At 32.4% G+C, this 15,020-nt stretch overlaps 3 protein-coding genes across 4 annotated transcripts; 2 read left to right on the plus strand and 1 right to left on the minus strand.

Annotated features, from left to right (window-relative positions):
* Window positions 1–5,581: 5,581 nt before the first annotated feature.
* LOC125577876 (UDP-rhamnose/UDP-galactose transporter 3-like) lies at window positions 5,582–7,265 on the plus strand. Its single transcript, XM_048739956.1, has 4 exons — window positions 5,582–5,926; window positions 6,001–6,386; window positions 6,457–6,618; window positions 6,694–7,265. Exons 1-4 carry the CDS (start codon window positions 5,785–5,787, stop codon window positions 7,060–7,062), a joined length of 1,059 nt encoding a protein of 352 aa, XP_048595913.1. The 5' UTR covers window positions 5,582–5,784; the 3' UTR covers window positions 7,063–7,265.
* Window positions 7,266–7,615: 350 nt separating this feature from the next.
* LOC125577875 (60S ribosomal protein L3-1-like) lies at window positions 7,616–9,851 on the plus strand. The gene is made up of 5 exons (XM_048739955.1): window positions 7,616–7,780; window positions 7,897–7,991; window positions 8,479–8,589; window positions 8,674–9,388; window positions 9,463–9,851. Exons 1-5 carry the CDS (start codon window positions 7,671–7,673, stop codon window positions 9,725–9,727), a joined length of 1,296 nt encoding a protein of 431 aa, XP_048595912.1. The 5' UTR covers window positions 7,616–7,670; the 3' UTR covers window positions 9,728–9,851.
* Window positions 9,852–10,119: 268 nt separating this feature from the next.
* LOC125577877 (GDSL esterase/lipase At5g03610-like) lies at window positions 10,120–13,171 on the minus strand. 2 transcript variants are annotated; one of them, XM_048739958.1, is made up of 6 exons: window positions 13,018–13,171; window positions 12,724–12,927; window positions 12,037–12,323; window positions 11,573–11,706; window positions 10,573–10,739; window positions 10,120–10,491 (listed from the first exon to the last, which is right to left on the minus strand). In XM_048739958.1, exons 1-6 carry the CDS (start codon window positions 13,079–13,081, stop codon window positions 10,316–10,318), a joined length of 1,032 nt encoding a protein of 343 aa, XP_048595915.1. In that variant the 5' UTR covers window positions 13,082–13,171; the 3' UTR covers window positions 10,120–10,315. The 2 variants fall into 2 exon arrangements, with proteins under 2 accessions (XP_048595915.1, XP_048595914.1); XM_048739957.1 differs by having other exon boundaries at window positions 10,573–10,743; window positions 11,577–11,706; window positions 13,018–13,170.
* Window positions 13,172–15,020: the final 1,849 nt, after the last annotated feature.

Below are 15,020 nucleotides of genomic sequence, written 5' to 3' on the forward strand. Positions count from 1 at the left end.
TTACCAACAATTCAGCTTTCATCCCATGTAATTTATTGTCTAACCAGATATATATTAGATTAGCTGTCCAACAAATTGGCATTTCGACGAGTACATATACATAAACATTATTAGTATGTTCATTTAATCTATACTAATAAAAGGGACCTTTTGAGGCTCCATAGAGCGTCCACATCAGCAAAAAAAACTTCTCTCGAAAGATGACACGTGGCATAAAATATAGTTTTACATTTTAATATTACAAATATTACAAATTTTTGAAAATTATAAATAATATGTAAACATACAACACAAAAAATAGAAAAACTACACTAAACATATGTAAGATTACCATTTTTCACTTAAAAAAAAGACGGCTTATCTCCATAATGTAACATTACCGTTTTATAAAAAAAAAACAAAAAACATTATATATAATTTCAAAAATAATAAATATATGTAAACATACAACATAAAAAAAAGAAATACTACATTAAACATATGTAAGATTACTATTTTACATTTTTATTTAAAAATAATAATATGTAAACATACAACATAAAAAATGGAAAAACTACATTAATTAAACAATGTAAGATTGCCATTTTTCACTAAAAAAAAAGACGGCTTATCTCCATAATGTAATATTACTATTTTGTAAAAAAAATATTATATATAATTTTGAAAATAATAAATAATATGTAAACATACAACATAAAAAATGGAAATACTACATTAAACATATGTAAGATTACCATTTTACATTTAAAAATAACAATAATATGTAAACACACAACATAAAAAAAATAGAAAAATTACATTAAACATATGTAAGATTACAATTTTCACTAAAAAAACGGCTTATCTCCATAATGTAACATTACCATTATATAAAAAAAAGAAAAAAAACATAAATATAACTATTTGACTATTTGTCCAAGTTCTTCTATTAAACATTGCCGCTTTACACTAAAAATGGAAAAATACATTAAGATTTAAACATCTATCTTAAAATATAAAATATATAAATTAACTAAATATAAAGTATAAGAAAGAGAAATACTCAATATATAGAAAAATAAATAATAAGTAAATATTATAAATATACAAATTATATATACAATAATAAGTAAATGCACAATTTATAAAAAATGGAAAGAGTATATTAAATATTAAACATCTATCTTAAAATGTAAAATATAGATATTAAGTAAATAGAAAGTATAAGAAAAAGAAATACACAACTTAAAAACAATGGAAAAAGTATATTAAGATTTAAGCATCCATCTTAAAATGTAAAATATAGATATTACGCAAATAGAAAGTATAAGAAAAGGAAATACACAATTTAAAAAATGGACAAAGTACATTAGTATTTAAACATCTATCTTAAAATGTAAATCTATCTTAAAATATAAAATTATTAGTAAATAGAAAGTATAAGAAATAGAAATACACAATATAAAAAAATAAGTAAATATATAATATAAGTAAATACCCAATTTAAAAAATGGAAAATTACAAAGTTTTAAAAATATATCTTAAAATTTAAAATATAGATATTACATAAATAGAAAGTATAACAAATGAAAATATACAATTTTTAAAAAATGAAAAACGTACATTAAGATTTAAACATCTATATTAAAATGTAAAATAGAGATATTAAGTAAATAAAAAGTACAAGAAATAGAAATACATATACAGGAAAATAAATAATAAGTAAATAATAAGTAAATAATGTAAATATATAATATATGAATTATATATATAATAATAAGTAAATACACAACAACATTTAAAAAATGGAAAAGTTCATTAAGCATTAATCATCTATCTTAAAATGTAAAATATATAATATAAGGAAATACACAATTTAAAAAAATGGAAAATGTACATTAAGATTTAAATATCTATTTTAAAATATAAAATATAGATATTACGTAAAAAAAATAAGAAATGGAAATAAACATTTTAAAAAATGGAAAAAATATATTAAGATTTAAACATCTATCTTAAAATGGTAATAAATTATATAAAAATGGAAATACCACATTAAAAAAAAATATAGTTTTACATCAAGAAAGTCCCTATAAAACTCATTATACCATCAACGTCAACCTCACACTATCAAGGAAAGCTTCAAAACACTCGAGCAAAAAAATGGTTCCACCATTAACCCTTGCCGTCCCAAAAACTTTTAATGACCTTGAAAGAGATTTTTTATAAGAACGAACTTTTTATTAGGTGGATTCATTGTTGGAAACCCCGCAATTTCCAAAGGGCAAACTTATTCAGGGAATTGAATTGTTTTTCATAGACTCAAAGGTATTCTTACAAATTTAAATTAATCTAATCCATAATTTTATTGTTAATATTCATACTAACTCTTTCATGATCAAACCATTACAGTTAATATCCATTCAAGCGTTTATCCCAGAACACTTCCTTCCTCGCCGAATCCGGTATTAGTTCATGTTGGTTTAGTATTGTTTTTGGTTTATTAACCGGTTTAGGATAGTCCTATTGTAAATATAATTTAACTTGATTTAGCATATATTATGCTTAAAATAACTTAAATTAAATAATAGTAATTATGCTTAAAATATAATTGTAGAGAGTTTTCAAATATAGTTTACAGAATATTATAGGTGATGAATTTACTTTATTAAATTCATTTATTACTTCAAACTAAGTTTTTTTTTAAGCATACTGAGTTATAAATATCAATGATGGATTGATGAGTATAACATGAAGACAAAAATATAATTATTTGATTTTCAAGATAAGAAATTCAGCTTTTATTCAGTTACTCAATATATAACATCTTAAATTATTTTTTAAAACATACACATAATTTATATATATAGATTAATCTTCCAAACTTAAACTATTATATTATATATGAATAATGTTTTTAAATAAAAATAATTTCTGATTTAAAAAAAATAAAAACAACAAATGGTTATTTTCAAATAATGGATGTAATTTACATTATACTATCATTTAACAAGTATTAGATACGTTTTGATATATCATTATTTTCTATTTCCAGAAAACAATAAATTGTTAAACATCAATATCATCTAGGTTAAGTATACGAATAAAACAAATTCAAACATCACAAAAAAATATTTACATAAACATTATAATACAATAATTTAATCAAAAAATACAATTCAAAAAGAGAATATTCAAAAGAATAGTTATATACTTAATATTTGAAAATCAAAGATATTTTTGCTAAAATTGTACTTACCTGGCCAAGGAGATCGACCATCTTTTTACGAATCGATCGATTGTTGAGCATGTGATCGATCCGAAAATACTCTGCAGTTTAATTAAATATCTAAAACATTTATTCCAACACTCAACAGATAGTTTTGCTAAATATGATAATTAGATAGCCAAAAAAATTACAAAAAAATATTTAAATAGTAAAAATATGTTAATTGAACGTGTTAAAATTTAAAATAAATTTTAATTATGACATGCATCTTAAGATTTATAAAAATATATATATCATAACCTATATATAAATAATTTAACAACTTAAATTAGAAAAAAAATAAAAATCCCGGGCGTAGCCCGGGTTAATCCCTAGTATGTCATAGCTATGATTTGATTTCTTATGATATCAATTTCAAATCATGAGTTAACTTTGTCGTATATTTAGCATAACCAGCTATCTTATGAAAGTTATATGATATATGCAACAACTTGTACAGTAAAACAATTTCATTACATGGTAATAGATTACATCATTGGTGACAAGAAAGTTTAACAAGCCAAAAGGTAAAGCAAACCATGCTAAACTTTTTTATAACCGGCTTTGTAAAAATCATCCCTTATCTATTACAAGAAAGTTTCATTGCTACAACAAGTTTCCATATTTTCTAAGGCTGATATATGGCTAAAATTTGAGTTTCATCATGCTTTTAAAGTTTGGGAATGCTTATCTTACGAAAGTTAAATGGTATAAGCAACGACTTGACAATAAAACAATTTCATTGCATGATAATATATTACATCATTGGTTACAAGAAAGTTTAACAAGCCAAAAAAAAAGCAAACAATGCTAAAATTTCTTATAACCGGTTCTGTAAAAGTGATCCCTCATCGGTCACAAGAAAATAAAGCTTATCAACCCAAAAATAAACTTAACCAGGCTAAAGTTATCTGTAACCGAAGACTACACACAAAAGATATTCTTGTGTAAACTTAACTATATACATATCACCATAGAAAAGCTAAGTCAATTTTTGGATTTAGAAATCTACACACCCACCATCGGTCCCACTCTCTTCAGAAGACTTCTTTTTGCTCCATCAGTTGGGTTGTTTCCAATGTTTAGCCCAAGGCTATAACAAGTAGTTCGTCCTCTCATCTTCTTAACAGTAGGCGAGGTTACCCCCCTCCGCCGGAGCCACCACCATCTCCATACTCTCCACTAGGTTGGCTAACGGTGAAAGAAGGAGGTCCATGTACAAAAATCAGCGAGGCTTCACAGTTTCCATTCCATATTTCCTCGGTCTACCTCTTCTCTTCTTCACCTGCTCACTTCCATGTTCATGTTCAAGCCGCCAGCTGAGCTTTGTTGGTACTGCTGTGGTGGCGGCGACTCTGATCTTGTGAGCTTGTATGTTACTGATGCAAATCCTATAGTTGGATTCTTTTTTGCTGGGGCACCGAATGTGTCAGATACTGAGTGGAAAAGGTTTCGCTTGCAGGAAAACACAATCCATTCTTTTTCAAAGAAAAATATTTTCAAATCTAATCCAAAATCTTTGCCAAATCTTTATTGTACGTAGACACATTTCTAAAGATACTAATTGTACTTACCCTACACTCTGAAACAGAAAACTGACTATAACAGAGGGGTAGTTTCGACAATTACATTGCCCCACTTCACTAACCTTTTTGCATGTTTCACTGTTTTGGTTAGTTCACTAATTCCACTATTTTTCTTTGTTTTTGAGCAAATTATCCCTATGTTTTAACTATGTAATCTCAAGTTGCTTGAGTAAGAATATTTTAACTCGATCAAAAAAAAAATATTTGTGTGATCGTCACCTGTTCTCCCCTCTTTGAGAGAGAAGAAAAATCAAGAGTAATGACTTATTGGCTGCTTAAACAAAATGTTTGACTTTGACTTTGCGTAATGCCAAATTAACGGTAGCAAAAAAAAAAAAAGTGGTTCCTTAGCTTGTGAGCGCCTGCCTAATAAGTTGCCGGTCAACAAGCACTACTGTTTGTGTCATTTTCTCCTTCATTTCTATTGTGTCATTTTCTACAGAACTAGTAGATTGTTTCATAGTAATCTATTTATTGTTGGTTGTTTTATTTTATTTTAGTTATGCAGACCATCTATTTTGATAGAATAGTTTTGTTCTATGCAAAAAGAAAAAAATGAATAGCCGAAAATTAGCTAAAACATCATTTGTGAAATAATTTTATATAGTTACATATATTTCTCTTCATAAAATGATTTTACCCCTATTACATATACATATATTTCTCTTCATAAAATGATTTTACCCCTGTTACATATTGTACTGTTGATTCCCGTAAAGACGTAGCTATTAATTAAATCTACTTTAAAGAGTTTATTTTTGTAGGGAAGTAAGATGTTTATGGAACGTGAAGAATCGTAGAAAGAGGGAGAGAAAGAAGTTGAGTGTCCTATAAAGCGTGAATCAAAACCGCTTTAACCATCTCTCTCTCGTCTCGGAGGATCTAAAACCTGCATTTGATTTCATTCCACCGACGGAGTCATCTGGATCTGAATCAGGTTTGACTAAAGAGATGGCGGCGGAGAACGAGCAGCAGCGAAAGTCTTCATCGGTCTCCGACATGGGAGCTTGGGCAATGAATGTGATCAGCTCCGTTGGGATCATCATGGCCAATAAGCAGCTCATGTCTTCCTCTGGTTTCTCCTTCAGCTTCGGTTCGTCTCCTCTCCCTCTCTCTCTCTTATTATCATTGATTTGAGATCTGATATTGATTACTCCTCTCACTCAGCAACCACTCTCACCGGATTCCACTTCGCTCTAACCGCATTGGTCGGTTTCGTCTCAAACGCGACGGGGCTCTCCGCATCCAAACACGTCCCTCTCTGGGAGCTCATTTGGTTCTCCGTCGTCGCTAACGTCTCCATAGCCGCCATGAACTTCAGCCTCATGCTCAACTCCGTCGGCTTTTACCAGATCTCGAAGCTGAGCATGATCCCCGTCGTCTGCGTCATGGAGTGGATCCTCCACAGCAAACGCTACTCCAGAGAAGTGAAAGTGGCCGTTGTGGTTGTTGTTGTTGGTGTTGGGATTTGCACTGTCACTGATGTCAAAGTTAACGCCAAAGGCTTTATATGCGCGTGTGTTGCCATTTTCTCCTCGTCTTTGCAGCAGATTGTAAGTGTCATCATCTTCTTGAATTGGTCTTTTAAGATCCGGAATCTGATCTATTGTGTGCTTGTGCCAGTTAATAGGTTCCTTGCAGAAGAAATATTCGATTGGATCTTTCGAGCTGTTGAGTAAAACAGCGCCGATTCAAGCTCTTTCGCTGCTTGTTGCTGGTCCTTTTGTTGATTATCTCCTCAGTGGAAAGTTCATCTTGAACTACAATATGTCTTCTGGCTGCTTTGTAAGCTTCTTCTATCTCTGGTTCGTTTTATTTATTGCTATTCATTTGTCTAATTTATTCTCAACCATTTGCAAGGTATTCATCCTTCTCTCATGTGCCTTAGCTGTGTTCTGCAACATAAGCCAGTACCTTTGCATCGGGCGATTTTCAGCGGTATCGTTCCAGGTTATAGGTCACATGAAGACTGTGTGTATCTTGACACTGGGGTGGCTCCTGTTTGATTCTGCAATGACTTTCAAAAACGTGTCCGGCATGTTCGTTGCGATTGTTGGGATGGTGATCTATAGCTGGGCCATGGAGCTGGAGAAACGGTCTAATCTTGCGGCAAAGGCTTTGAACAGTGTGAAACACAGCTTGACTGAAGAAGAGTTTCAACTTTTGAAGGAAGGTGTAGAAACTACACAGTCCAAAGATGTCGAACTTGGCGGTTACACAAAAGCGTAGTAAGAGATGGATAGTAAAACATAGTTTTCTGGTACACTTTCTTCTGTGTTAATGTTAAAGTTGTATTGTTTTGTGTTATTTAAAACCAAAGGGTGGTGGTCGAATAAAAGCAAAGATCAAATCCTCCCATAAAGGATCATAGGAGATTAGTTCTACGCTTCGAACCAATGGCTCTTTCTTATAAAAAAACATGTTTTGTGTTATTTATATATTTACCCAATTCCATGGAAATTAACTTCAGTCGTCACATGTTATTGTCTTACAGAACACTCAAAGAATTTATTCTACTCTTCCGTCCTCTCATATATTTAGTCTTGCCTTCTAGAAAGTATTTGTAACTCAATGTGAATTGGTCTTTCAAGTTTTGGTGTTTAGCTGGATGGATTACAGTATACTTAAGTGCAATCACAAAAGCATTTAATTCATCATTTCATGACTTCACCAATAAAATTGCAATTCGTGTGATCTTTTATCATACCAATAAATTCTCATCTAACCTCCATAATTCTCCTCAAACACGAAGAAGATGGTTGATATACAGAAGAACAATGATTTACAGGAGATGGGCTTTTGAGGCCCAATAAGAAAAACTGGTTTCATATTTTAAAATGTCCAAAACATTTAGGGTTTTACATCAGACATATAAAAGGATATTAGGGCTTCTCTATTCCACTTCTCTAGCAGTGAGCTTCAGCCGCAGGACTTATCGCATCTTCAGGTTCTTCCCTCTTCTTCTTCTTTCACGTTCTCTCCTCTTTTACGTCAGTTACGATTTGTATTCCGGTAGAATCTACAGTTTGTTCTTTCTGAGTTTGATTTCGAATTTAATGGTAGGAGGAAGAAAATGTCTCACAGGAAGTTTGAGCACCCAAGGCACGGGTCACTTGGTTTCCTTCCTAGGAAGAGAGCTAACCGTCACAGAGGAAAAGGTATTTCATTTTTATTCAAATGCTTACGTTGGTTTCTTTCAGACGAAACATATCATTTGTTTTGTAGTTTTGCGCTTGTGTTTTATTTACAACTTCGATGGTGTAATTAAAATGTATACTTTGGTTATTTTGATGGAACACGTGCTTAGTTTTCTTGAGTTGCGTCTGAGTGTCTTCAAATTTAGATTCAGCATTATTTGAAAATGAAATGCATACTTGGGTATCTATAATATCGAACTTAAGATGCGTTTTTGAGTTACGATTTTATTTTCTCTAGTTTAGACACAATATCATTGAATATGGTAATCTAGAAAATTGAAAGTTTAATCTGGTTATCTAGTTCACATTTGCATGATGTCCGAGTCTGTGTTATAAGAATGATTGCTTGAATATCTTGTGAGAGCAAGATTTGCTCTGTTTTCTAGAGTTACTTTGGAGTTTTCTCTCTTCTTTTAATTATAAACGAATGATGTATTTGAATCAACAGTGAAGGCCTTCCCAAAGGATGACCAAACCAAGCCTTGCAAGTTCACAGCCTTCATGGGATACAAGGCTGGTATGACCCACATTGTTAGAGATGTCGAGAAGCCCGGATCCAGTAAGTGCCTCTCATTCATTTAAATGTTATTCTTCATTTCCATTTTCAATATAGATAATCTAATGATCATCTTTGCTTGTGTAGAGCTTCACAAGAAGGAGACCTGTGAGGCTGTTACCATCATCGAGACCCCCGCTATGGTGGTCGTCGGTGTCGTTGCCTACGTCAAGACTCCCCGAGGCCTAAGATCCTTGAACACCGTCTGGGCACAGCACTTGAGCGAGGAGGTCAGGAGAAGGTTCTACAAGAACTGGGCCAAGTCCAAGAAGAAGGCCTTCACCGGGTACGCCAAGCAGTACGAGACCGAGGAAGGCAAGAAGAGCATCCAGTCCCAGCTCGAGAAGATGAAGAAGTACGGAACCGTCATCCGCGTTCTGGCCCACACTCAGATCAGGAAGATGAAGGGGTTGAAGCAGAAGAAGGCTCACATGATGGAGATCCAGATCAACGGTGGCACCATCGCCCAGAAGGTCGACTTTGCCTACAGCTTCTTCGAGAAGCAGATTCCCATCGACGCTGTTTTCCAGAAGGATGAGATGATTGATGTGATTGGTGTGACCAAGGGTAAGGGGTACGAAGGTGTTGTTACCCGTTGGGGTGTGACTAGGCTTCCACGTAAGACTCACAGGGGTCTGCGTAAGGTTGCTTGTATTGGTGCGTGGCATCCGGCTAGAGTGTCCTACACTGTTGCCAGAGCCGGTCAGAACGGTTACCATCACCGTACCGAGCTGAACAAGAAGATTTACAGGTTGGGCAAGGTTGGTCAGGAGACGCACACTGCCATGACTGAATACGACAGGTCAGTAGAGTTTCTCTCTCTTATATCCTGTTTAGGTTTTATGTAACTGATGACGTTTGTTGTGGCTATGATAGGACTGAGAAGGATGTGACTCCAATGGGTGGATTCGCGCACTATGGTGTGGTGAAGGATGACTACTTGATGATTAAGGGATGCTGCATGGGTCCAAAGAAGAGGGTTGTGACTCTTAGACAGTCGTTGCTCACTCAGACTTCCCGTCTTGCCATGGAGCAGATCAACCTCAAGTTTATCGACACTTCCTCTAAGATGGGACATGGCAAGTTCCAGACTACCCAGGAGAAGAACAAGTTTTACGGTCGTGCCTCTGCCAAGGCTTAAACAATTTGTCTTTCTTTTTTCTCTTTCCAGTTTGTATTCGCTCTTTCTTCAGAAAAGTCTTGAAAAGTACTCTTTTGAACAATTCGTTGCAATTTTGTGTTTTAGTTATTTTGAGAGTTTGAAAAATGATGTTTCTTCCCCTATTTTTTTTTAATTCTCATTTTATAGTTTTGATAGTGAGTTCGGATAAGTTTGATTCTGCAAATTGAGGATCATATGAATGAACCAATCTATATCATTGAATTAAGAAATACTGAACGTATTTTTTTTGTCTGCTATTGGTAGGTGTTGGACGTATTTTTTGGTCTGCATAATTTTCTTTGGTTGTACTATATTATTAGCCAAAGGTCTTTTATTCGTTCACACAAGAGACCGAGAGATGCCACACAATGCATTACAAATCTGTACGTTTTATTAGCCAAAGGTCTTTTTTTTCGTTCACACAAGACACCGAGAGATGCCACACAATACATTACAAATACGTTTTATAGTCAAAGGTCTTTATTCGTTCATACAATAGACCTAGAGTTGCTGGCACACAATACAATTTAAAATACGTTTTATTATTTTCGATCCCGAGAAGTGTTTTTACGCTTTAGGCATCAAAGCTGCGGTGATGTTGTGTCTTAAAACCTTGTAAACCGATTTCCATCCTTCTTGGGTAGGGTGAATTCCGTCCCAGAAGAAAGCAGACTTACGATCATCACATACTTTACCATCATCCCCGAGACATGGTATGGAAATGTTTTGAAACGTCGGAATCCCTGCATTTCCATTATATATATTAAAGATGAAAATGTTAAACTTTGGGGGAGTATGAAACTGCTTTTGTTGACTTTTGTTACCTGGGATTCCTCCTGTGTTGTTGAAGATAGCCAAGAAGGTATTGTAGTAATCTATGATGGTAAAAGCCGAATGATTGTTCTCCTTATTAAGCTTGGCGACTGATTTCTGCAACAAAGCGTTGTGGTATTCTACCAGATCCTGTACAATGCCTGCGACACTGGTGTAGTTTGTGTTGGAACTCGTTTTTGACAAAGTGGTGTGGACCATTTTTTCGATGGGTTTTTCGACGGAGACGTCTGTCGGAAAGACCGGAATTTGGGCACGATGCAATCGTCACCGTGAACACTATGCGTTAGTGTATTTGTTGGTCAAAATCGGAGTTGTGTTGAATGAGAAATGGAGGTCCAAAGTGAGTGATGTATAAAGTTTTAAATTTGGCTAAGTATAAAAGATTTAGCAAATGGATCACTTTGGATATTTGGGTTAGAGTTTAAATTTAAATTTGTTAATGAGACATTATGTCAATTAACTTATTTAGTTAATTTTATTCTTGATAAACCCAAGCAAAGTATTTTTAAGTTTGATGACTTGGTCAAAGTCACAATATTACTTTGCAAACTAACGTACGAGATCTTGGAAATCAATTCCATAATAATAATTGATATGTACGTTAGTTGACTCCTTTTATTTGCATAACGTGTACTTTCTCTTCAAGTTATAAAAAGAGATCACTTGTGCAGTTTTCATTACACGGCAAAATAACAATTCTCCATTTTTTTTTTTCTCTGATTTGTTCTTTTGAGTCTGAGAGTATACACAAAACTAGTTTCGCCAGGCTTCTGATAGAGTGACGCAAATCAGAAGATTTTTGCAGTTGTATCTTGGGACTCATTACGTTATCAAACCGTCGCACTACGGGACGTATTTTGAGTTAAGGAAAGAGATAATATCTCGCCTCTGCAGTTGTATCATTCTTTTCTTAATCTTTGGTATACTTTTATCAATTTTATTCTTTACAATATTCAGCTCTCCGTAGTTTATGTAATACGGTCTTATCAGTTTGCTAACGCGGGGATGTACCAGAGTGGTGTCAATGATGGTATTGCTATCTTCTTCACTCCCAAGGTGTGGATTCTCCTCAAATTCACCTCGGTTTGATTCACAACTTTCCTGATGAATGGTTTGAACGCCCCCTGAGAAATGCAATAGAGTTAAAAATTTAAATAACTATACCACCCAGACTGATCATGGTGCACTGGTTAAAGCTATTAGCCAAGGACGAAGACCAGTTTTCAGTTTAATTCTCATACTAAACCAGTACAAAATTGATATATCGACTGCATTCTAGCTTTTTTTTTTGTTCAAAGTCATTCGGTTATAAAAATAATTGTATAACTAAAAATCGAACAAGAAGTATATATAATTATAACTGTATTTTTAATACTGTTTGCTATATTTTTTTTTTTGGAGAAAAACTGTTTACTAATCTTACTAGATAGCTTTTTTGTTCAAGTTAATCTTACATATAATCCGATAGGATCATTAGGATATGCGCGAACGAGAGTAATGTAGTCGTTGCCAGCAACGCTAACGAGAGCGACGGACGAAGAAAGGTCGGACGGAGGAGAGTAGACATTGCCGAGGAGTTGCTCGAAGTAATTGATCTGAGCGGTCATGTTAGGATAATTAACATAAGTATCGAACACTCCTGTTCCTCCATAAGCAAAACTCATTCCGTATTGTAACCTTGTCTTATCCACGTCATCTTTCTTGGCGTAGGTCACAGGTAATTTTATCCTTAGCAATTGGGCTGTATGGAGGAAACATGAGTCTCATTACAAATATGGAATAACGATGATCAGTCAAATTAACACATTAATGAATTTTAAAAGAGAAATAGGAAATCGTGTTGTCAAACAAATTCAACATGTATCTAACTCATTAAAAATATAAATATGCATGGAAGACAGTAAGAGGCTTGAATAAGAAAATTGTTATTCGGGAAACCTCCAAACACACATTTAAATTTGAAACAAAGTATGTATTTTCGCTTGACAAGTTTTTCATACGCCGTTGAAGTGGATTTCCTAACTAAAACTAGAGTCTTCAACTGTCAATAATATTTTTCATCTGAAGTTAATGAAGACAATGTTTAAGTGTTACGCTCCAAATTGAAAAAAAATAAAGAAGCTTAAATAATAGAGAGGTACCTAGAAAATCGGTGGAGATGTGGCCGTCTGAGAACCTGCCAGAGGGTTTACCCGGATAAGTGATACCGTAAGGGAATGCCCATGCCCCCTTATCAGTAGTCTTTGTGTTTCCAGTATCGACGTAAGAATCTCCAAACACAAACAATTTATTTCGACCGGAAAACGGATCTTTCTGATTTAAACTCTCAGCTACAACGACATCTCCTGCAAAAAAAAGAGTGATATATAAGAAAATGTAGTCATATGGATTTTAAAGAATCAGTTGCAATGATAACTATATACAATTTTAGTTACCAAAGAGAAGAGAAGAAAAAATAAACAGTAACAGCGAGGCCAAGAGTTTCATTATGGAATTCATTTTATTGTTTAGAGAGACAATGTGGGTGAGATGGGGGATAAAGGAGTGAAACTTGGATGACTGAAATTGAAGTGTGGTCTTTCTTATTTATAGACCTGCAAACCCGATAATATATTACCAATTTACCATATCCAAATATGTATCCATAGTTCCCTAATATCTTTTAAAATGAAGGGTGGATTGAGGAAATTGCAATAATTTGATCCAAAATTAATAATCTTAATTGGAATTACAAAACAGTACGAATGGTTTGATGATATAAAATTTTAACCATAAGGTATATTACTAATAATTTACATCAGTTTTTTTTGCTAAATCTGATAACTAGACCGACATAAATATTTTAATCAGACAAAAAGTTATGAAATTTAATAGTTAAATCAATATTTAATTTATTCGATCTAATTAAATGGTGGTACAGATTAAAGTTAATGATTTATAACTTGCATTTTTAGAGATTGTTCTATCAAATATTTAAAACGTGTGAGAGTAGAGAGAATATGGTCAAAATGACATATTAGTCCATTAGAATATGAAAAGTTGAAAATATTAAAAACGAACCTCAACTATTGTGAGACGGGTTACAAAATGGATTCAGTCTATTTCAAAAACGAACTAAGAACAATGCGAGACCGAAACCTAATAGACGGATTACACCAAAGTTCTAAAAATCGTTCTAGTGTCATAGACAAACCAATTTTCCTAATTTTCAATGTGTACCGATTTAGACGATTCAAATCGGTTAAAACTGTTCTAATTCAGTTAGAAGCAATCTAAATCAATCTAAATATGTTAAATTAAGAAATAGTGTCAGTATAAATCCACAAAATTGTTTGATTTGTTTTGTATATATAGTTTTGATAATTTATCACAATAATTTTATAATTAAACTCAAAGACTAAAATAGCTCATATAAATATAAAATGTATATAAAATAAATCAATCTCATTAACGCATACACCCCGAATTATCCACCTAGTTGGTAGTTTTCTATAAAACGCCTAGTTACTGCCTAATGATTTCTTGAACATTGGATTACACTATTTTCTTAATATCATTAACCTTTAGGTACATTTAAAGCTTTGTTTGTAAATTCTATTACGAAAACATTAAAGAAAACCAGAAATCATATAATTAAATGGACATATAATTCAATAGATTATATATTTATCAGTATAAAACAAATAAATGTGCAGTACAAACCCTTATGAAAAACCGTTCTTCTAAATTTAAACATCAAAAATTATTTTTAAATTATAACTCAGTTTGAACCTAGTAATACAATTAGCAACAGTATGATTAGGCCACATGATATAAACTAACCAAAAACTGAACCAGAACTGAATCGAAGAAAAATCCGAGCCGATGTTCACAAATATCTGAACGGTTCATATATCTGTTGAACCAAAAAAAGAAAAATAAATTGAAACATAACAAAAAAACGAATGGATATTAAAATATCTAGAATACAGTTCATATATGTTAAAATATTAATTATATTCAGCATTAAAATTATCAAATATTATACAATATATACTTTTAAACCAAACTAAATGAAATACTGAATTACTAACTTTTTTTTAACTGGAATATTTAAAATTATCTCTATTACCCAAAAGAACCGAATTATCTGAATAATTTGTATGCAAAATTAATGTTAACCGAAATATCCGATAAATTCGGCCAAATCCAAGAAGAAACCGTTCTTCATATTGGTATTTGTTTTTATTATTATATATCTCTTTATATAAATTTTAATTTGAGTATATAATAATAAAAACAAATAAAAAATTATATGAACATATGTTATTTCATAAAATAAAATTATTATAATTCAACTCAACACATATTAAACTTCCTGTGATTATTTTATTATGAGTGAAATATTATTTTGTAAATTATGATATTGCATTATTATTCGAGTTACTTTGTACAAAAA

This window comes from Brassica napus, chromosome A9 (genome assembly GCF_020379485.1).
Source record: "Brassica napus cultivar Da-Ae chromosome A9, Da-Ae, whole genome shotgun sequence".
In the NCBI taxonomy this organism is placed as follows: Eukaryota; Viridiplantae; Streptophyta; class Magnoliopsida; order Brassicales; family Brassicaceae; genus Brassica; species Brassica napus.

Coding starts and splice junctions, on each gene's coding strand:
- LOC125577876 (XM_048739956.1), top strand. CDS start 5,785: ATGGCGGCGGAGAACGAGCAGCAGCGAAAGTCTTCATCGGTCTCCGAC. Junction 5,927..6,000: donor TGGTTTCTCCTTCAGCTTCG/GTTCGTCTCCTC, acceptor CCTCTCACTCAG/CAACCACTCTCACCGGATTC. Junction 6,387..6,456: donor CCTCGTCTTTGCAGCAGATT/GTAAGTGTCATC, acceptor TGCTTGTGCCAG/TTAATAGGTTCCTTGCAGAA.
- LOC125577875 (XM_048739955.1), top strand. CDS start 7,671: ATGTCCAAAACATTTAGGGTTTTACATCAGACATATAAAAGGATATTA. Junction 7,992..8,478: donor TAACCGTCACAGAGGAAAAG/GTATTTCATTTT, acceptor TTGAATCAACAG/TGAAGGCCTTCCCAAAGGAT. Junction 9,389..9,462: donor GCCATGACTGAATACGACAG/GTCAGTAGAGTT, acceptor TGGCTATGATAG/GACTGAGAAGGATGTGACTC.
- LOC125577877 (XM_048739958.1), bottom strand. CDS start 13,081: ATGAATTCCATAATGAAACTCTTGGCCTCGCTGTTACTGTTTATTTTT. Junction 12,324..12,723: donor CATCTCCACCGATTTTCTAG/GTACCTCTCTAT, acceptor TCCTCCATACAG/CCCAATTGCTAAGGATAAAA. Junction 10,492..10,572: donor CAACACAGGAGGAATCCCAG/GTAACAAAAGTC, acceptor ATGGAAATGCAG/GGATTCCGACGTTTCAAAAC.